General features: G+C 47.8%; 1 protein-coding gene across 2 annotated transcripts in view; it reads left to right on the forward strand.

Annotated features, from left to right (window-relative positions):
- Window positions 1-23,077, forward strand: part of LIPC (lipase C, hepatic type) — a 161,322-nt gene that overhangs the window by 125,091 nt on the left and 13,154 nt on the right. For both annotated transcript variants that reach the window (XM_024232537.3, XM_054531568.1), the window contains 5 exons: window positions 4,750-4,934; window positions 8,212-8,394; window positions 8,961-9,078; window positions 12,177-12,410; window positions 14,757-14,999. In XM_024232537.3, coding sequence (XP_024088305.1) covers window positions 4,750-4,934; window positions 8,212-8,394; window positions 8,961-9,078; window positions 12,177-12,410; window positions 14,757-14,999 — 963 coding nt within the window. The remainder of the gene's footprint in view (window positions 1-4,749; window positions 4,935-8,211; window positions 8,395-8,960; window positions 9,079-12,176; window positions 12,411-14,756; window positions 15,000-23,077) is intronic.

A 23,077-nucleotide genomic window follows, 5' to 3' on the forward strand; every position in this document is an offset into this window, starting at 1 on the left:
AATTATGGCACTTTTTCCAAGTATGTTTTGAAGAATTTTTGATGCTATGAGAAAATGATAATGATAAGTGAAGAAGGATTTAAAACCATTTGTGTAACATGATCTCAATTATACACACTGTAAATAAGAATCTATGGAACAAATATCTCCATAAGAAAAGATTATGAAGACATACTCCAAATGTTATTTGTGTTTTTTCCTAAATAATAAGTCTTTATTTTTTTCAGCATTTTTCAAATTATACTGAAATATATTTTCAGCATACATACAATGAGCATCCCTTAATTCTACAAAAAGCAAAATAAAATATGAAACCGTTAAAAGTCTATTGCAACACCATAATTTGAAGAGGAAAAAAAGGCTAAGGACCTACACTAGGCCACTGGGCAGAGAAAGGAGATCATTCTGAGGCTGAGTCCTCAGTATTTGGTGACCCAGTAGAGAGGCAAGAGAGGGCATAAGCTCCAAGCTTTCTAGCTTGGGCACAGAGATGAATGACGGTGTTATGAACCACAATAGGAAACATAGGAAGAAAGGAAGAAGAATGGGTTGGGAGGAAGGAAAATACATTTAGTTTGGCCCTGCTGAGTTTGTAGTGCCCAAAGAGTACCCAGGCAAAGGTGCCCAGTCGAGAGCTGGTGATGTGCAAAGCTAAAGCTTGTAGGAAGAAACTGCAGTAAAAGTATGAGGGTGGGCACAGCAGTGAGTCCTTGAAGCCACGGGCTTCCCTTAGGATGCCCAAGTGTCCTAAGTGTTCTAGGAGTAAGCAACAGACTCTGATCTCATGGAGGCTCAGACTCTTGGGCTTCAGGGCTCTATTCCTTCCACCCCTAAATGTGGCATGAAGTGGCCCCTGCCTCCCTCAGTCATAGGGACTGCTGCTCAATTATAGTGAAGAATCTCTTATAGACTCACTGTGACTTAAATGCTATTTGGTGCTGTGGCTGCTGTTTCACTGAAGATTACAGGGCTCTCAGGGTTAACCACATAAAACTTGCTGCTATATATTTGTAACCTCCTTTTTCAATAACACATAGGGAAACCATCTTGGGTTTCAGGACCAAAAAAGTGTGAGTACCTGGCCACCAGGAATGCTGTAACTGATCCTGCTTCCCTCTTTGATGTGGCCAACAAGAAGCTCAGAAAAAAATCTGTGGCCCATCTTCAGCAGCCTTATAATATCACATAGTGTACATTTTTGGGTGTTAATATTGACATTTCTATCTTTATTGTTTTGCTGCCCTTATTTTCTCTTTGTCCCAAGTTCTTCAACTATGAATTTTTGCCAACTACTTCAAGTTAAAAATGTTCTTCCATGTCATGCCCACCCATCGATTCTGTTTGTTTCTAACTCTTGAAGTTGCACAAAATAATTCTAGTCTACCCTTTCCACAACAGCCCTTCAACTCTCATGTCATCCACCCAATCTTATTTTTATAGGCACCAGAGCCCCACTTTCTTTAACAATTGCTCATGGATATGACCTCTTAAAGAATCTTTCATCCGTCTAGACTTGACTGATGCTTTATCTTCTCTTGACCTCTTCCCTAAAGCCCCTACGAAGGGCATTCCTCTGCTACAACACAGCAACCACTTTTAATAGTTGCTTTTCATGCTTGCACCCCCCACCCCGCCATGGGGCTGGGGACTCCTGAAAGGAGCCACATGCTCTCTTTGCCTCCAACTAGTACCTAGCCAGGGCCTGGGGCATAATACATGCTTAATAAGTGTTTGTTGAGGAAGTGAATAAATGAATGAGCACATACCTGTATACAGTATACAGCTTCCTCACTCATACACATGTTAAAGAGAGCTAAAGCCCCCAGGAAGGGAGAAAAGAGAGGGCCCTGTTCAGTCCAGTTGTTTGTGGGGCTTTCCATCTGCCAACTCTTTTCCATGGTCTCTCCCGAACAGCCTTGAAGCCTCAGCCACCTGGGCTGGAGCTTATCTCACAGCTAAATCCAGAGTAAATATACACAAGACAGAATTGGTCCTATGAGGACAACTGGGATGAATTTCCACAGAAAGAAAGGATTTCACTGATCAGAAATGTAAGATGCTAGATGCTCCAATTGGTACTTATTCTAACAACACTCTCTTCTCTAGGTGCTAATTACATGTCAGGCATAGTTCTGAGCTCTTTACAAATATCTCATTTAATCCTCATAAAAACCTCATAAGATAGGCACTATTTTTATCCCCATTTTATTTTCATATGACCCTCTTAACATTTGAGGCAGCTATCCTAAAATGAAGAAAGGTGTAGTGTTTGAGTCTCTGAATAAAAGAAAATGAGCTACATTAGGTCCAATGTATAAATGGCTGAAGATTGAGTGCCAGCCTTTGATCCGAGATCTGGATCTGGCAGGACACCTCACCGCTCACTAACATTTATTGAGCACCCACCATTGTGCCCAGCACTACCCTCCATGAGTTCACTGACAGGTGGAGGAAGCACACACCTGGATAAATAAATCACCCCGCTGCAGGGCAAGTGCATTAGGATCAGGGAGGCAGTACGTTGCTGAGAGCAAGAAGGAGTAATTATCTCTGACTAGATGAGAAGGTTTCCTGGAGACTGTGAAGTCTCAGTTCCATTTTAATGAATGGAGCAGCAGAGACAGAGCAGGAGGTGAGGTGCAAAGGTACCGGCGTCCAAAAGGGCATTTGGGAACTGTTGGTAGCAGAAGAACGAAAAGAGAGGAGGAGGTGGGGGATGAGGGATCATCATTCAGGTGGTGGACCTAGCTGCAATACCGTGAAGCTGAAAGTCACTAACAGGTATAGTCATTTCTGTTTTAGACTCTTTGAGCAGCTCTGTGCAGGAGGACAGAGAGACCAAACAGAGAGAGACCAGTTAGGAGGCTGCTGTAATAAACCAAGCAAGATACAGTGTGCACGGGAACTAAGGCACACGATTCTAGGGATATTTAGGAAGCCTGAAGCTTTGAACTGATCGAGAGGCTGGCATAGCAGTGCAAGGTGACACCCTGGCTGCTGACTTAGACAGGCAGGAGGGCAGCCAGTGAAATCAGAAGACTAGGTTGGAAGCAGGCTTCCAGGAGCGAGGGCAAGCTGAGACTCTCTATAAGCTCAGAAAAGCCAAACAGGGCAGCAGAAATTTTCTTCATTATCTCAGAAAAGTTATTCAAATTCTTGCTCACACCTCCTTTTAATAAAATATGATGCATTTCATTCTGTCTTCGTAGTGAAAAATCATTGCCCTTTGCTGAGAATTAATAACCTTTTGAGTTAATACCCTTTGGGTAGGAAAATTGGTTTCATTAACACCTCCCCTTGCACTTTGTAGGTTCATCATCCCTTGGTCCTGCTGTCCCCTGAAACCAAAAGCCCAAGACATATTATTCGAGAAGCCTGAATGATTTTATGCTCAGAAAGAGTGATCAGGGTCCTTATTAATTGGGCTGAATTGAGTTCACTGACCAAAAAGGTCAGAGTGGCCTTGTGTCTGCTCCTCAGCTGCAGGGGAGCCCACCTTCTACCAGAAGGAAGGGATGAGAGCTTCCTCTCCCAGCTCTTGGCCTGATCCCTAATCTTGACAGAAAAGATGCTCCCATCTTGACATGCCACGCCATGGAAACACGCCACCTCATCAGGCTCTACCAGGCCTCTTCGCAGAGGTGTCTGTCTCTGGTCCAGCACCACAGACAGGACAGCTGTCGGGCTGCCTGGCAGAGTTGGATGGCCACCCACCCCCACTCCAAAGTGGCTCATGGTCATAGTGAGTCTCCCCCAGAAGAGAAGTTGGAAGGCCCTTCAGTCAAACAACAGAAGGTGAGATGTTAAAAACAATCTTCCTCTCCTTTTCCACCTCCCACGGCCTTGGAAAGCCTCCGAATGGATATTCCTCTACTCTTTTCTGCTGCAAACTCTTTAGCAGCAGCCTGGCATCTGGAGCATGAAGCCCAGACTCTTCAGCATCCCAGGGCCCTCCATGCTCTGGCCTGCCTGGCCTTGTCTCCTGCCTCTTTATGTATGCAAGGTTGCATGCCTCTGAGCCTCGACTCATATTGCTCCCTCAGCCACCCCTGACCCCTGCAACAAAACACACACACACTCAATCATCCTGCAAGGCCAGGGTCAACATCACATTCCCTGAAAAGCCCTCCCTGAATGCCACACCCTCCCTCAAGCAGTATCCACTACTCCCTCTGTGATTCCCCCAACCCTGCCCCACCCTTAGCCCTGTACCTTGTCCCTGCAAGGCTTACCTGATGTAATGTGTCTGCACGTGAGGACAAGTTGAGCTGCAGGAGCTAATACATAGTGTCACCCAACTAAGATGCTCTATTCACTGTCTCCCTAGGTAGGGATGTAGGGATGAAATTGGAGACAGTGATACCCGGGTTCAAATCCCGTCTCTGTCAGTTTTTGGCAGCACGATTTGGGGTGAGGTGCTTATCCACCGAGCCTCCAAAACTGCCTTGCCTATATTCCTCGTGACCTAGAGGGTGACTCTAGTGCCTGATTGGCTGGTCACTGGGATGACAGGATAGAGGATCTGGTGATCTCAACCTCTGTGTTGGGTCCTCCTAGGCCACCCTCCATCACTTGGCCATTCCACTGGAAACAGTCTTTGGGGCTCCCCACAGTTGTGGCTCATTCTGATCTCCAGCATCTCCCAGTAACCTCTTTGGCTTGTGCTTGTAGAAGCAGCCTTTGAGAAGACGGAGGGCTTCAGGTGGAGCAGATGCCAGGCTAAGCACCGTCCCCAATCTTATATTGCAGAGCCATTTGGAAGAAGAGCTCAAGCTGTTGAAACAAACAAAACGCTGCATGAGATGAAGACCAGATTCCTGCTCTTTGGAGAAACCAATCAAGGCTGTCAGATTCGAATCAATCATCCGGACACGTTACAGGAGTGCGGCTTCAACTCCTCCCTGCCTCTGGTGATGATAATCCACGGGTGGTCGGTAGGAAATGCTGACATGCCGTTTTTCTCTCCGATTTCACATTTTCTTTTTTTCTTTCTAGCGTGTTCATGTTCATAAAAAGATAGGGAGCTGGTGATAAGAACTCCATGCATAATGTTTATAAAGCACATTCTAATTTTCCAAGTGCTTCCCCACGCATTAGCTCATTGATTATCTCAATTCCATGACTAAGCAGGGTGAGAAAATATAATTATCTCCATGTTTCAGATAGAATGTGGCTCAAAGAGGTCACACAGCCCATTGGGGCCCACAAGGGATTGCAGTCCGTGCAGGAGGAAGCCTCCTTCCTGAATCTGCATGTTACACATGGGGGGACATAGGAAGCCAGAAGAATGGACTCCCAATGAAATGTTGTATCAGCAAGGTTTAAGTTCAGCAGCAAATAACAGAGACTCAAATTAGCAGTGGTTCAAAGAAAACAGATATTTGTTTTCATTTCACAAAATATTCCAAAGATATACGTAACCCAAAAACCAGCTAGACAGCTTTGGTCAATGAAGTCCTCCAGGCCCCAGCTCCTTCCAGCTCACTGCTCTGCCATCTTGGGGTGTGACCCTCATCCTCATAGTCCAATATGGCAGCTAGAGGACTAGCCATCACATCTTTATTCCAGGAAGCACAATGTAGTAAAAGATGTATGCAAAGGGGTCAAAAGCAAGGTTTTTACAAGAGTTTTATTGAGATATAATTTACAAAGCATACAATTTATCCATTTAAAGTGTATACAATTCAATGGCTTTTGGTATAAAAGAGTGTTTTTTAGGTGTCCCAGAGCCTCTGTGAAATTCTCCCAGTTACATCCATTGACCATATCTAAGTGGAAAGGTGGCTGAAAATTATAGGCTCTTAAAGAAAATGTAGCCTTTTAGTGATGTTAAAAATTCTATTACTATGGAAGAAGGAGAGAAAGGATATTATTGGCAATAGGTGAAGTCAAACCATGTGAGAACTTGTCTCCAGCAGGAAATCCTGCCTCCCCAGTGTCTAGCCCACCCATGATTTCAGGCATAGTTCACAATTTGAACCCTCCAGAGATTTTGGTGTCTACTTCATGACTTAGAAACCTTTCCCTGCCATCTAGTTGAAAAGTACTCTTGAAACCCCCATCTATCCTACCCTGGAGAGCAAAATGAACCCTTCCATCACCTGCCTCCCCTCACCTCTCCCTGCCCCCCACATGACACTCCAGCAACATCTAACTGCTTGTATTAAGAGCTTCCTCCACACCCCATGCACCTGCCTTCTCTCTTCTTGGTCTTGGCTTAGTCTGTGCCCTCTGCCTAGAGTGTTCTTTCTCCTCCTCTTTTCCTGATTAACTCCCACTTTTCCTGTAAGACACAGTCCCAAACAGGTCCTCCTGCAAGCCATTGCTGCCTTCATCCCAGCACGCCCACAGGGCATTCAGTGTCACCGGGAGTTCCCATGCGGCCCTGAGCACTCTCCACCACTGCTCTGCAGCTCGGCTTTCTAATTGTGTTTCTCTGCTCTGCTAGGCTGTAAGCTTCTTCCTGGGAAGGATTCTGTCCTATTCTCATCTAATAGACTACTGTGGGCCACTATCCATTGTGTAATCAGTGCTCCAAAATGTTTGTTAACTGAATTAAAGATCAAATGAATGAGTCTTGTTTGTAAACGAAACGTGAAGACCACAGGAGTCTCTTACCAGGATCCTTTTACCAAAATGCACTCTTCATTATCAAAATTCTGTCCAACCTAGTATATGTCTCCTCCTCCTATTACTGCTAATATTGATAACAACAACAACAACTGCAGTAACGAACATTTGTTGAGTCCTTACTATGTTCCAGACACTGCTCTAAGCGCTTTAGATCTATTAACGTATTTCTCCTTCATAACAATCCTGGAAGGAGAGCATTATTAACTCCATTTTCCAGGTGAGGAAACTGAGGCACAGGAAGTTAAATAACTTGCCCAAGGTTACTCAGCTAGAAACTGGGAGAGCCTAGATTTGAACCCAAGATGCTCCATGTACATAGAAGGCACTTGGTAAACATCTAGAATGCGTCTTACCCTGGAATAGCATGACAGGCCCTCGGTGGAGCTCTCCAGCTTCACCCCCTATTGTCAAGCCTTCACCTCCTATTGTCTAGCCTCCACCTCACCAACTTTCCTCCTCTCCCCTGACATACCACACTGCGCTTTCATGATTCTGTGCCTCTGCACGCACTGTTCCTTCTGCCTGGAATGCCCTAGACCTCACCACTACCACATTCACCTGCCCACCGGTATTCTTTTTGTTTCTTTGTTTTGTTTTGTTGAGATAGGGTCTCACTCTATCGCCCAGGCTGGAGGGCAGTGTGATCTCAGCTCACTGCAGACTCAACCTCCCAGGCTCAAGCCATCCTCCCACCTCAGACTCTGGAGTAGCTGGGACTACAGGCATGCACCATCACACCTGGCTAACTTTTTCATTTTTTGTAGAGATGGGGTTTCACCATGTTCCCCAGGCTGGTCTCAAACTCCTAGGTTCAAGCAATCCCCCTGCCTTGGCCTCCCAAAGTGCTAGGATTACAAGCATGAGCCACCGCGCCCAGCCCCCACCCATATGCGTCTTACTGGACTCCTATTGATCCTTTAAGGCCCAGCACAAGTGTCTTTGCTCTGTAAATCCATTAGGAGTGCCCTGCAAATTGGTTCTCAAACAAGGCACACACACAGAACAATTCTCTGTAAACATTTTTTACCTCCTACTATGTCAGGCTCACAGTGTCCATCCCGCTAAGTCCAGCACAACGCAGTCTGCAGGGCAGAGCCAGTGCTGTGGGTTTAGGGGTGAGGTGGGGCAGCCGCACACAGAAGGAGGCGTACAAATGGCCCTAAGGGACAGGTCAGCTTCCAGGACCTGATTTACACATAATTCTCCACTGTTTTAAGGTTTAGAAAGTCCCTAAGAGGAAAAACATTAAGATAATTGTTCTCGGCGGGGGGGCGGGGGGAAAGTTTGGAAAAATCTGGAGACATTTTTGGTTTTCAAAACCTGGGGCAGTGGGTGGGTGTTGCTGGCATCTAGTTAGTGAAGGCTAGGAATGCTGCTAAACATCGTACAATGCCCAGGACAGCCCCCACAACAAGGAATTTTCTGGCCCAAAATGTCAACTGTGCATGGCTGAGAAACATTGTAGCAAGCCCTTCCTCTTGTGAGGAAGGATCCCGCATTATCCAAGAGCTGGAGAAGGAAGAAGGGTGAGCAGGGAGAAAGGAAACGAGTGCGACCCTCCCTCTGTCCCCTCCTCAGGTGGATGGCATCCTAGAAAACTGGATCTGGCAGATGGTGGCCGCGCTGAAGTCTCAGCCGGCCCAGCCAGTGAACGTGGGGCTGGTGGACTGGATCACCCTGGCCCACGACCACTACACCATCGCCGTCCGCAACACCCGCCTTGTGGGCAAGGAGGTCGCGGCTCTTCTCCGGTGGCTGGAGGTACCGACCTGCCCCATCCGTCCTTCACCTCCCTTCCCTCCTTTCCCTTCCTCTGAGAGTGAACGAATTAAGCTGGTCTCCAACAGCAGCCCAGGCAGGAGAAGCACTAATGCTCAGCTCACAGAAATGAGAAGGCACAGGACTGACACCAGACCCCAGGGCTCTCTCAGATGCCTCCCTTGAACCCGTGTTTCACAGAACCACCTTCTCCCCTCTCCTCATCCACTATTCCTCTTATGCTCACCCCCTTGGACATGCTAAGGGATACAAACACACCCTGTAAGCTATCAAGCCCCCACACAAATGAGTGGGATCACTTCTGTAGGGCATTAGTGTCCAGGGGAAGACAGGCAGGCAGGAGGCTGTAGCTACCAGGCGAGGTCACAGGTACCTGAGTTCCAGGAGAGTCAGCCAGGTGAGAGACTAGTTTCAGTTTGGAGTGTGAATAAGGCACCTCATTTCTGAGCAGGCACGAAGAACAGGGTGGGCGCCACAACACACTGGACTGCAAAAGGCTTTCATCCAGGCAGCTCTTCTCCTGCCCCCATCCCGCTGCTGTCTTCCAGGAATCTGTTCAGTTCTCTCGAAGCCATGTTCACCTAATTGGGTACAGCCTGGGTGCACACGTGTCAGGATTTGCCGGCAGTTCCATCGGTGGAACGCGCAAGATTGGGAGAATCACAGGTAACCATGCCTATAACTCACACACTGATCTCCGCTGCACGGGGGCGTCCAACAAGGACCTGCTTTTCCAACAGGCTCATCATTAAAACACCCCAACTCTTATTGTGAGGGATCAGCGCTCATGAGAGGACTTGTAACATTCTCTCAAATGTGACTAATGTCATGGATTGCTGTTCCAGAGAATTCAGAGCTAATTACAGCCTCGACTCCTATTGCCTGCCCTCAAATGAATGCCTCATGTTGGTGTGCCAAGTGGGACTAAAAGATGGACTTTTCTAGCAAGAAAGAGTCTTATTTTTTAATCTATAATTTACAAAGTCCAATTTGGGTGAGTTACAGAGTGAAGAATCACAGCCTTAATTTGCTGTAATTCATCAGCCACGTTAGTGCCTCCGTTTCCATATTTGTGAAACGTGTATGTTTTATTCTGGGACCCATTTGGGTTGAGGGAGGGAGCTCTGCATCAATAACTTCACCCCAAACTCCATACCGACTCAGAAATGGCCCAAGATATCCAGGAAGGTCTGCACATGTGCAAGGAAGGCCTTCCTCCCAGCTTCCGTGACATCAGCCCCACCTTTCACACTGCCAGGGACTGGATCCAAAAACACACAGATGGTCAGATTGTTCCCCAGTCCAAGTCTGAGGCCCACTGGTACCACAGGTATAAAACCCAGGAGGCACAGGCAAGGCCTTTCTCAGTGTGGAAGCCCCAGAGCGTCCCAGCCTCTCCTCCTGCTGATCCCTTCCCATAGCTCTAGGCTTCAACGACACAAGGTTTTTCTCTACTTCACGAACACACCATGGCTTCTTGTGCCTCTGGGCCTTTGCATGCACTGTTTGCTTTGCCCACCACTCAGCCACTCAAACTCCACCTCATCCTTCAAGGCCCAGCAGGCTCAAACAATATTTCACAGGCCAAAACAAAGAGCATTTTAGATGAATAACAGAGTTGTTGTGGTTTTATATTTTATCAAGTGAGGACATTTTTTTTTTTTTTTTGAGATGGTGTTTCGCTCTTGTTGCCCAGGCCGCAGTGCAATGGTGTGATCTTGGCTCACCACAACCTCTGCCTCCCGGATTCAAGCGATTCTCCTGCCTTACTCCTCCCGAGTAGCTAAGCCACACCCAGCTAATTTTTTTGTATTTTTAGTAGATACGGTGTTTCACTATATTGGTCAGGCTGGTCTCAAACTCCCAACCTCAGGTGATCCACCATCTCCGCCTCCCAAAGTGCTGGGATTACAGACATGAGCCACCACGGCCGACCATGAGGACATTTTTACAAACAACTACTATCTACTATTACCATTCCTTTATAAAAGAATTTCTTTTAACATGAGAAAGAATGGGGATAATGGCAGACATTTAAACGGAATACATTTGTGATTATGACAGCTCATTTCCTCATGCTTTTTTGTTCATCTTGCTGGTGACTGGGGAAGCCTGGTCACAGACCGGCGTGTGGTCCCCATGGATTTAACCCATAGTAGCCTGGGGATGAGCAGCCCTCCCACCGAAGAAGCAGGGCCAGAGGTCAGAGTCCGCACCCAGTGAGGCAGCCTCAGGCCCGAGGCCCAGAACCCTCTCCATCCGACTGGTGCTGTGGGTCACATTAGGTGATCAGCCGGGCCCACCCACCTCAGAGACAGCAGGAAGGCTCAACACCCTCTTGCCATCTTGTCATCAGCCTGATGAAGAAAGGAATAGAAATCATATCAGGACATTTCTCTTTTTCTCTTTTTTTTTTTTCTTTTTTTTTTTTTTTTTTTTGAGGCAGAGTCTCATTCTGTTGCCCAGGCTACAGGGCAGTGGCATGATCTTGGGTCACTGCAGCCTCCACCTCCCTGGTTCAAGTGATTCTCCTACCTCAGCTTCCCAAGTAGCTGGGACTACAGGTGTCCACCACCATGCCTGGCTAATTTTTGTATTTTTAGTAGAAACGGGGTTTTGTCATGTTGGCCAGGTTGGTCTCGAACTCCTGACCTCAGGTGATCTGCCAGACTCGGCCTCCCAAAGTGCTGGGATTACCAGGCATGAGCCACCGCGCCCGGCCAAGGACATTTTTCATTTGTCACTGTGGGTAGGGCTGGAGAACGGGTGATCTCATGGCTCACTCTCAATTCATTCGACCCCCCCAGTAGGGAAGGAAGCCAGGGCTGGGGTGGGACACCAGAGGGTCCTCCAGAGAAGGCAGAGGAAGAAAGACAGGGAAAAAACTTTGAGCGCATAAATACTCCCCAACCACAGTCAGCCAGGAGCTGCCACCTTGCTTCATGCACAGACATCTGTCACTTGAGGCCCAGAGCTTTGAGCTCCCCTACTTGCACACAACATTTTCACATACGGTGAAATGTCCCGCGGCTGTTCTGGACGTTCTAATGAAATGACATCGTAGGAGAAAAATCAGCTTGTTTAGGGAAATTATTGACAACATACAGGCAAATAAATTTCATTCTTTGATAGGTAGGTTGGAACTACTTATAATGAGCATATTGCCTTTTTTTGTATGCAAACAGATGGTCTTGAAAGTAGCTTGAGAGGTACTCAAAATTGATTTGCTTAAGTAAATCAAGCATTCCCTCATAACCTTATTCCTTTTTTTTTCTTTTTGAGATAGGATCTCCCTCCGTTGCCTAGACTGGGTCACAGTGGTGCAATCACGGTTCACTGCTACGTCAAACTCCTGGGTTCAAGCAACCCTCCTGCCACAGCCTCCTGAATAGCTGAAACTACAGGCACATGCCACCACATCCAAATAATTTTTGTATTCTTTTTCTTTTAGAGATGGGGTTTCACTATGCTGCCCAGGCCTCCTGGCCTTAGGCATCATAACCTTGTGTCTACCACTGGATAGTTTCTGCAAACCTCTTTCCCCACTAGCTAATGCCCAGCCTGTGTGTCATTGTTAGCACCATGAATTACTGTGCTTTTACTGAGAAAAGGTTACGGCGAGGTTTTCTAGAGAAGGATTATGCCCTAGGTGTTTCTTCTTCCTGCTAGTTCATTAATGTATAATAATATCCAAAAGTTAAAAAGCACATTTCTCTTCCCCTCTCCTTGCTCCCACGTAACCCTTACCCCTGCTTTCCAATTAGGGCTGGATGCCGCGGGACCTTTGTTTGAGGGAAGTTCCCCCAGCAATCGTCTTTCTCCAGATGACGCCAATTTTGTGGATGCCATTCATACCTTTACCCGGGAGCACATGGGCCTGAGCGTGGGCATCAAACAGCCCATAGGACACTATGACTTCTATCCCAACGGGGGCTCCTTCCAGCCTGGCTGCCACTTCCTAGAGCTCTACAGACATATTGCCCAGCACGGCTTCAATGGTGAGAATGAAGTCATGGGCCGGGAGCACCGGCCTACATTTCTGTGGGGCCTCTGGCATTCAGCGGAGTCTACCAACATACGGGACTCAGGGAAGAGTTCAGCAAGGATAGGGGCCCAGGGTGTATGGTCACCAAGCCCACCCAGAGAGAAGGAATACGGGAGTGGGCAAGGGTGCCCGTCCCCCAGCAGGCCACTCCTGGCAACAGGCCAAGGCCACGCCCTGAGGATGAGCAGAGGGCACCAACAGGAACCCCCGCTTCTCACCCCAGCCCCGTGTGCCCAGGCAAAGCCTCTCCCGGGGTACCAGCTCTTCTGAGAGTTGAGTCCGGATGCCTGTGGTTATTCTTCCTTCTCTGGAAGTTTCCTCATTCCAGGGACTGCCTCTATTCTGAACCACATGAGGATCCACTTAATAGGTTGTGGCTTCTCGATGAAGGTCTCACTCTTCATCCCGCCCCATCAGTTTAACTGAGGAAATTACTCAGACTCTCCCAATGGGAAATTCAGCTTCAAATACGTCCTTGTTACGCCCTTTATCTCAGGGCAGGCACAGATGTGCTGTTATCTGGGTTGTGATTCCACTTCTCTCTCAAGTCCTAAAACCGAAATATTAACATGCACATTGATAATATGCACAAGATTAAAGAACAAAAATGTCAGCAGAAGCAGCACATTCCACGGGCATTCCAAATTTCTTGCTATTATAAAATATCACCCTGATTAAGACATGCCAATCACTCCAAGCCAACTACAGCCCTCCACCCCCACAAGCCACCTCACCCTGATCATCCAACACTCAGCTGAGAACACACTCTCTTGTGATGACACCATCCTCGCCTCTCCAATATCAGAATGACCTTCACACTCTACATAATCTCATTTTGGCTGGACTCCCAGCCTTCCACCGCCCCAGCCTGAGAGAGCCTTCTGGAAACTTGCCCTTATCATTGCTTACATCCCTCCCACCTCCCCCACCCCATCACCTCCCCTCCAGCCACCAGCAGTTCCCAGCTGACCATCCAGCCCTCATCCCAAACTTCACCCCAACAAAGCTCAGTACAGACCATCAGGATGGTGTATGGGCTTTCTTTGCCTGGTAAACACATTCCTGACCAATTATTACCATTTGCTCTTTTGTGCTAAACTTCAAAGTGACGGAACCAAATGTAGGTATTCAGCTTGCCCAGGCTTGGGCTGGTTTTTCTCAGTCGTCTTCACCCCTGTGTTTGAAAGGGTTCCTGGGGTAGTTCTCCCAGCCACAGCTGCACAGGGGCTCACTGGATAACTGCAGTTTCACCTTCACTGCCTCCTGGGTGGATGAGCTTGGGTGAGTTAGTGGATGTCTTGGAAGCTCAGTTTTCTCATCGATAACAGCTGCCTCAAGGAGCTGCAGTGAAGATGCAGGCAGTGGAGGAGCAGAGGGCACGCAGCATACACAGCCTCCTAGTAGGTGCCCAAGGAATGCAACTGCTAGCGTCCAGGGACTGCAATGACTAACCTTGGCATTTAGCCTCCAGACAACTGGGGAAATAGCTTTTGGCAAAGTCACCTGTGCTGTCCCTTTACAGCAAGTGTTTCACATATCTTGTGGTGGTTCCTCAACATCCCTTGAGAATTATTTACCACAGATTAGGTTAAAATTTGGAGAGTTAAAAAAAAAAGAAGGTCAAATCCTTAGTAAATCAACCTCATAAGCTTGTTTTGGGGGTGAGGCCTGTCCAGATCTGGTTACTGGGCAATGTCCTTCCAAATCCAATTCTTGTGCTGGTTTCACAGGCCTGTTACCTAAGGGATGCAATAGCTGCTTTGGGACACAAGGTAGACATTGTCAAGAGGCCTCAGCATTCTCCAGACCATCAGAGTGCCACGGGATTGTCTCGTGTATCTAGTTATATTAAGAGAAGAGGTGTCCCACTCAAGCCTGTTCCAGAAAACCCACCCTCCAGGCATCAGCACCTGGGCATTTTAAATTATCTCATTTGAGATAGAAATATTTCTATAATAAATTACACTAACCTGCTCTCTTAATGAATTTGATCTTTCCTTAGTGACTTGGGTGCCTATTAAAACGCCTACTGTAACACGCTGTCATAGAGGAGTGCTCTCAGGATCCCGGCAGTGCCTGGGATTTTGCCTGACACTACGTGACTCAGAGGGTCTACTTCCCCTAGTTTCAGTCAGTTGTCACATCCTGCTGTTGTCAAGGGGTCTGCCTTGACAAGCCCACCCTTGCCTGTTCTGTGTGCTACTGCTAACCTCCTGTGGGCTGAGAACCAAGGTGATCCTCTGAGTTGAGGCTGCTTTGGGTTAAGGGGTGATAACGTCCTTCTTACCCTGTGTTCCAGCCATCACCCAGACCATAAAATGCTCCCACGAGCGATCAGTGCACCTTTTCATCGACTCCTTGCTGCACGCCGGCACGCAGAGCATGGCCTACCCGTGTGGTGACATGAACAGCTTCAGCCAGGGCCTGTGCCTGAGCTGCAAGAAGGGCCACTGCAACACACTGGGCTACCACGTCCGCCAGGAGCCGCGGAGCAAGAGCAAGAGGCTCTTCCTCGTAACGCGAGCCCAGTCCCCCTTCAAAGGTGAGTGTGGAGCTGGGGAGCCTTCAGAAGGGCAGGATGCAGTCCCCTGTCCAAAGGGCTCAGAAGTCCCCTTGGCTTCTTTCCTGGAGGTGCTTCAGCTCTGCTGTTACAGTGTTTCTGAAACTGTGCAGGCTCCAGACAGCAACGTTGACACAGCCTTTCTCCTGTCCCAAGAGTGTGGCCACCTTGCTGCCAAGGGTTAGGAGGAGAAACCTCGATCATTTCTGAAACGATCCTTGGGTTGGCCTCTCTGTCCATTTTCATGCTCCCCTAGAATGTTAGATCTGCAAGGCCACACGCAGTTTACCTGGGCCACCCAGATCTCACTGTACAGGGACTTGAGGCATCTCCAAACACAGCCTAGAACCCAGTTCTTTCATCTCTGTTCATAGCCCCCATGAAAAAACTGGATTCTAGACTGCATTTCATTTCTTCTAAGATTTGAATCAGCTGATCCGATAGGACATGATATTCACCCTGAGGCACTCCCAAGACAAGATTCAGCTTCCAATGTTTCCCAGCCAGATTTTTAACCTCAGGGCAGAAAGTGGGCCCAGCAGCTCTCTGGATTGAATGGAAGATTGTAGAAAGGGCTGTGACCACATCTTAGGCTGAGGCCAGCAGAGAAATACTCCACTGAAACCTAAATCCTCCTGGAGGGAACAAGCCGACATCTGTTGCCATTAACATTTCTGCCTAATCCTTAAAACAGCTCGGGAGTGCTTTAGCATCTCACTGTTTCATCGCACAGCCTCTCCAGTGCTGGGAGAAGAAATCTGATGTGCTGTTTGACTATTACCATGCAGATATTTGTATCTGGAGAATGTGAACAGGCCATCGTCACCACTTTGCTTTTAGAGAGCATTTTACACAAAACATTCGATGCAGCCATCAACTCCTTGTGGTTCTCACAACAGCCAGGCGAGGATGGCAGGGCTGGTTATTATCTCATTCTAAAGAGGAGGAAAGCAAAACTCGCGTGGGGTGCCCACAGCCGTGCAGCTGTAAGGAGACCTGGAACAGGGCCACCTGACTCTCAGTTGTGAGTTCAAACTCCCAGGCAGCTTATTTTTGAGGAACAGGATTTCCCTGTGTATCGGAACTTTTGCTCTCCAGCCAGGTTTCCCTCCCATGAGTCAAGCAGGTCTGGGAATGACAGAAATTTCTTGTGGGTGCGCATAGCATCTGAAGAGTAGTTGGTGTAAGGGCAGGATCTTTTGGGCCAAAGGGTCCCTCCACTGGCTGTCCCTTAGGGCTGGAGGAGATGGCAGCACGCAGGTGAGGGAATTTGGAAGTCCTCCTGCTTCGGGGAGCTCCTCTGCTGCAGGCTGCCAATTAGAGACTCATTTGGGTGAACCAGCTCCTCTTTTAAATGGCAATGCCGCCTGGAGTGATTAAGCCTCTTAGATAATCACATTTCACTGGATCTATTTTAATCATGGAATGTTTGCATCATGAGGAGCAGTTCAACCCTGCCGTTTTTCAGATGGGGAAACCAAGGCCTAGGCAGGGAAAATTATTTGTCCAGAGACAAAAAGTTCTTGGCAGACCTGGCATTTAGACCTGGGGCCTCCAAAGAGTGAGTGGAGTGATTTTTACCTCCGTAACCTGACGCTGGTCTGCTTGTGGGGGTGAGAGGGGTATGGAAGAGAAAGGTGGGGGGATTGCTTTCTCCTTGAAATCACCTGGGAAGAAAAGAGGTCATTTTTCATCTTCCAGGGCTAAACTGGGCACTTCATCTGAAGTGAGGGATTTGGCCCAGCCCTAGGACATCTACTGGGGGCTTGGAGATGGGGAAGGGAAGCATCAAGAGAAGGAAGAAGGGGAAACAAGAGCAGTAGGCATGAGCCAGGCAGAGCTTCTCCCATTTGCCAACGGCCCCAGTGCCTGACCACCATACACTGCTGGTGTGAACTCACAAGGATCCCTTTCTTATTAAAGAAGACCAAAGAACTGCATTAGGGCATCATTATCTCACCCACCAGCTACCAAAACCAAAGTACTCATCCATCCGTGTATTCTTCAAACACAGTCCTACCCTCAGGGGCCTCGGTGGAGACTAACCCACGATGAGTTCCTTGGGGACCACATTTGTGTCTCTTTATTACCGACTACTTATCTTGCTCCTGGGACATCCAGTGAGGAGGAGGTTAAAGGCAGGACTGACTGAAACTGGTCAGGAACCAAAAGCCCCAGCCTGGATGGAGATTCCAGTGCTGAGCTGTGGCTTGTACCACACCCTCTCCTTTTCTTTCTTACTTTTTTTTTTTTTTCGCAGACTGGGTCTCACTCTGTCGCCCAGGCTGGAGTGCAGTGGCGTGATCTTGGCTCACTGCAACCTCCACCTCCAGGGTTCAAGTGATTCTCCCGCCTCAGCCTCCTAAGTAGCTGGAATTACCGGCGTGCACCACCACGCCCAGCTAATTTTTGTATTTTTAGTAGAGACGGGGTTTCGCCATGTTGGCCAGGCTGGTCTCGAACTCCTGACCTCAGGTGATCCACCCGCCTCGGCCTCCCAAAGTGCTGGAATTACAGGCATGAGCTACTGCGTCCAGCCTATACCCTCTCCTTTTCTGCTCCCCTACAAATTCTCCCCAGTTCTGCTTCAGCCCCTCTGGTGAGCAAAGTCCTCACCCTCTCAACCCAGTTTCATTCGCTAGTGGAGAGTAACATCTCTGTGGTCACATCAAGCCACCCTGGGCATGGGTGGAAAGTGCACCCATGCGAGACTCGCCTGTTTGAAGCAGCTGCTCATGGGATACTGCTATCTATATAATGTTATGTTGTCCTATATGGTAGCCACAAACCATATGTGGCTATTTAAATCCAAATCTAAGTTACTTTAAATTAAATGGAACCAAAAATTCAGTTTATCAGTCACACAAGCCACCTTTCAAGTGCTCAAATACGTGGCTGCTGCATCAGAGAGCACAGAAATAAAACATTTCCATCGCTGCGGAGAGTTCTATTGGTGGTGCTGGGATGAAGATTTTAATCTAGGCCACCACAGCTACGCCACTCCCCGCCCATCACAATCGTGATCATAACTGACTTGGGCCCCCAAAGCCTATTTCACCAGCCACCTCCAGTATTTTGATGAATACATATTACACTCTTAAATGAGCAGACTTGCCCAACCCCGGCCTACAGAGAAACCACAATCCCTATTTTTCAAAAACATCTAATTGTACTATATATTTTAGTTCGGGGTCTGGTTGGGCAAGATAAACATCGCCTCCTGATTGTAGTTTCACAAAGGATGACTAACTTGGCCTGAATTCCTCTGGCTCCCAAGATATTTCGACAAAACCATCAAAGGATCTATTTTCTACAGCCGTACACCAGAACTCGGGTAAACACTGCGAGAGTACAGCAGTAGCAAGAAAGAATTGGGAAACAGTCGCCGAGTGAAACGAGGCAATTTATCACCCACTTCCATTCTCACTCTCTCACAGGGAACCTTTACCAGTTTGGGAGCCTGTTTTTAAGGGAGGGGGAGGGAAACGGATCTGTACAGAGTAAATCCTGTTTCGCCAGTGCCTCATCTCATTTCATCCTCAGAGCAGTCAGATGAGGTAACCGGGTGGAGAGGAGGGACTCTGCCCGGGCACTGGGCTGGATGTGTTGTACACGTTAGCTCATTTCCCATTTGATCCTCACAGCAACCCCGAGACAGACACACACACACACACACACACATGCACACACAGAGACACGATCAGGGCAAAGTCACACAATTTGTGAGCAGGAAGCACTGCATTGAATGCCAGCCTTTGCTCCTTTTACTGCACTTGGCCTTGGCATAGGACCAAGGCCCTCAACTGAGTGCCTTTCCCTCCTGCGGCATTCCAGCTGCGTGTCCCGTCTCCTCCTTTCTGCCCTCCTTCCACGCTACCTCTTCCATATCTGCTCCACTCTTCTCCTGCCCTCCCCGTGCTGCCCTTTCCGCCCTCACCCCCCCAACCCCCCAGCGGCCCTGCACTCCAGGCTCCCTGGGTTGGGGGTGAGAGGCACTTGCTTCTGTTGCTCACCGCAGCCATGAGAGCACCCTTTCTTGCTGGTCGGCGAGATGACGAACCAAGCTGTGACTCGGGCAGTCGGTCTGTTTTTGGCTTTTCTCAGCTACTTCTTTGGAAGGTTTCCACTGACTTCAGGGAGAGTTCCAGAAGAAGCAGGGGGTGTCGTAGACAGCACAGGCTTGGGGTTGGGATAAGGAGTCTCAAGAATCTTGGCCTTGCTGCCAACCACTTATGTGACCTTGACCTAATGACAAAACCTATGTGGGCACCAAGGAAGAGGTGTGAATAGACATGGGGATGAACCACTAGCACAGGACCTGCAGGTGGGTCTCAAAACCTGCCCCGGTCAGTTCAGTGTGGAGGAAGGAAGTAGATAACACCCAATTAACACCTTCTGAAAGGCAGGCATTTTTTCATCACCATCTTATCACATTTTTACAGCGACACTACAAGAAAGTTTTTAATCTGCATTCACAGATGAGGAAATCGAGCCCCAGAAAGGCTATGTGGTCTCAAGATCACAAGGTAGCAGGCATCAGAGAGGACTCAAACCCTGGGCTCTGTCTATCCGTTGAGGGCCCTTATTCCACCCACAGCACAAAGAGCTGGCAACAGGACACCAGTCAGCACAACAGTCCTGGCCACACACACACACTCCCCCATCTCCACCACTCGCAGGAAGCAACAGACCCCCACAGAAGGGGCAGGCATTGGCCAGGCACGGTGGCTCACACCTGAAGTCCCAACACTCTGGGAGCCCATGGTGGGAGGATCTCTTAAGCCCAGGCATTCCAAATCAGCTTGGGCAAGAAAGCAAGACGCCATCTCTACAAAAGAATTAAAAATTAGCCAGGTAGAGTAGTGCATGTCTGTAGTCCCAGCTACTTGGGAGACTGCAGGAGGGTTGCTTGAGCCTAGAAGGTCAAGGCTGCAGTGAGCCATGATGGTGCCACTGCACTCTAGCCTGGGTGACAGAGTGAGACCCTGTTCAAAAAAATTCAATTTAATTTTAAAAAGAAAGGGGCAAGCATCCAGTCTCGTGACATCAGGGCATCACTTAAATGGGACTGTACTGTTAAACCCAAATGTGGCCACGAAAATACCGACACATACAGGTATTACATACAAAGGCTAACAAAATCACTTTCCCTTTTTCTTCTTCACTTGCGCCTGCTCTGAGTTAATTCACTTTCATTCAGCCTTGCTGGCACTGGCTGCCTTCTTTGCGCAGCAACACCCTGGACAACACCATCCTGGGCCCCTCAACCCTATGATCTTCAGCTTCCCTCTGAGTTAGAGGCATTTCGGGTCTAGAAACAAGCCCTCTGGGCTTGGAGAAAACACAAGAGGTCTCATTCCTACCATCTCCACGAGAGAAATCCATACACTGAGGGGAAAAAAAAAAAAAAAAAGCCCTCTTTGATGTTTGCAAAGAGAGTCATAATATCTCCCAGAGCCAACATCTAATGATTCAGAATCATTGTTTCTGGGAGGCAAAAAAATAGAAAGAAATATATTCTCTTTTCATAAATTCAATAACCTGATCTTGTGAAAAGAAATGTAAGTTTTTTCTTTTTTAAATGGCACCAGCAGAGTCCACACAGGGTTACAATCCAGGATTTTTCCTAGTGAGGAGACTCTCCGGAGGCCTCAGATTTCTGCTCTAGATGGAGTTTCCCTGATCACATTCAAGGTCAATGGACTATTTCATGTCTTTCATCTTTAAGACCTCAAATAATTTCTCCTGCCAGAACTTGGGAGTATGTTGTACTGGTCTCTTTGCAGTCACAGGATCAAAAGCATTTTCCCCAAATCATTTTTTAACGTCCTTATTAAACATGTCATAAGGTAAAGTGAGCAAAATCACTCACACTTTTTTCCTTAATCTTTGTAATAGCATCATTGTGCTGGGGATGGTGGGGTAGAATGATAAGCAAATTGTCTTTTCTTTTCTTTCTTTTTTTTTTTTTTAAAGAAAAACACAAAAATCCAAATAAGAGTAAATAATTAGGACTGCGTGTGGTGGCTCACACCTGTAATCCCAACACTTTGGGAGGCCAAGGCAGGAGGATTGTGTGAGCCCAGGATTTTGAGACCAGCCTGAGCAACATACAGACCTCATCTCTACAAAAGAGGAGGAGGAAAAAGAAGGAGGAGGAGGAGGAGGAGGAACTAGTTCTCAGCAGGAACCAGTTCTCAGCATGAAAGACTCATTTATATTTAAAGTTAATTTCATTTAAAGATTTCTCCAAAAAAGGGCAGTCATGCAAGATTTCCCGTGCAGACATAGAGTTTCTCAGGAGTGCTCCTGCAAACTCAAGGGTGCCTCAGCCATCAGTGCAGGTTCCGTCCACAGCCCGTTCCCTCATGAGCCTCAGAAAGCATGCTGGCTTGGCTCTTCACAGCCCACACACCTTGGCATGTTCCATCCTCCTGCAGAGGTGCTACTCTAGGGACACATGTTGTGGAAATAGGCAATTCTCATTCATAGGATGTGCAAGCTAAAGGGGCCTTTGCATCCTCTAAAGCTGACTCCTGGGTTTTACACAAGCACCTCCTCCTAAAATCGTGGAACCATAGCATCTCAAATGCAGAAATCAATCTCCTCTTACTCACAATTTAAGAAAAAGGGAAGAAAAAGTGTATCGCCAAGACAAGGGCATGAAACATTTTCCCCAGCTCAGGGGCCAGACGTTTAGGGGACAGGAGAGCGTCCTTTGTGGCAGCGATAGCCCAGGATGGATGTCAAGGGGTCAGAGCTGGCAGGCAGTTTGTCTTGGTGGCTTCATTGGAAGCAGGTGTTCAACCACAGCTTTTCTTCAGGGGCTGTTGGCTATTTGCTTTCAAGGGACAGACTCAGCTTGCAGAACCAAAACAGCGGGCGATATAGAAAGTCTTTTGGAATTAGACACACCTGGCTTTGAATCCTGCTCCACTAAACTATCTGGATAACTATAGGTCTCCAAACCTCCACTTCCTTATTTATATTCACCAGGATAATTAACACTGTGTCAGTCTAGGTCTCAACAGGAAACAGGACTCCACTGGCCTGGATCAGTTGAAGAAAGCAAGTGGTACTCCTTACAACAGGGTGGGCAGTGTTAAGGAAACCAAAAAGGACTGAGGCTGCTCCCTGCCTCTAACAGCGGGACGGATGGAGCCAGGGAAGGGACTAGCTGTGTGAGAACCAGAGCCGTGGAAGAGGGCTGCTGATAATCGTGGGAGGACAGTGGCTGCACAGTCAGGCTCCAGAGCACGGGGGAGCAGAGGGAAAATGCCCCTGCCTCTCTCTTCTCCGCCCTGATCTCCTGCTACTTCCTCTCCCTCCAGTGGTCACACCCAACCAAAAACCAATCGATAAGGGAGCCCAGCAGATGCAGCCTAAGGGATCCCATCCTGGGGCTCAGGGCTGAGCAGTGGAGGGCGGAGTGGATGAGGACAGCAGGGGTAGAGGGAGCAGATGGGCACTACCCAGCAGGGCATCATTATTTAGCCTGTTATGAGGACAAAAATGATGTGTGTAAAACACTTAGTATGTAGCTTAACACATAGTTGGATCTCAACAAACGGGAGCTATTTTATCATTCTTGGTGTGTTTAATACAGTTATATATGCATGTCGTTCTTCACTCAGAGAGCCTGTGAAGTACTCCTTGGAGGCCTAGTGTGTGCTGTGCCCTTGTGGAGATACAAGCAGTAGTGTGGTTCTGAGACGGCCTTCGGGGAGATAAGACATGGACACAGATGCCCATGAGACAAGGCAGAGGCCACAAAGGACCGCAGCTTCTAGTTCTCTTTTTTTTTCTTTTTCAATACTTGTAAAAGCTCTTTATTTTTCCAATAGGATTCCAATTAGAATACATGTTTACTGCAGAAAACGTGAAACTTGCAGAAGAACATAAAGCAGAGAATAAAAATGACCACTCTGCCCTCTCCAGAGATAAGCACTGTTAATATTTTTGTGAATTCCCCTACTTCTATGCATTCTGTTTTGCAGAGTTGGTCTCATACTAGACAGTTTCGTAGCCTGTGTTTTTTGTTTTTGTTTTCTTTTTCACTT

Source organism: Pongo abelii, chromosome 16 (assembly GCF_028885655.2).
Source record: "Pongo abelii isolate AG06213 chromosome 16, NHGRI_mPonAbe1-v2.0_pri, whole genome shotgun sequence".
Classification (NCBI taxonomy): domain Eukaryota; kingdom Metazoa; phylum Chordata; class Mammalia; order Primates; family Hominidae; genus Pongo; species Pongo abelii.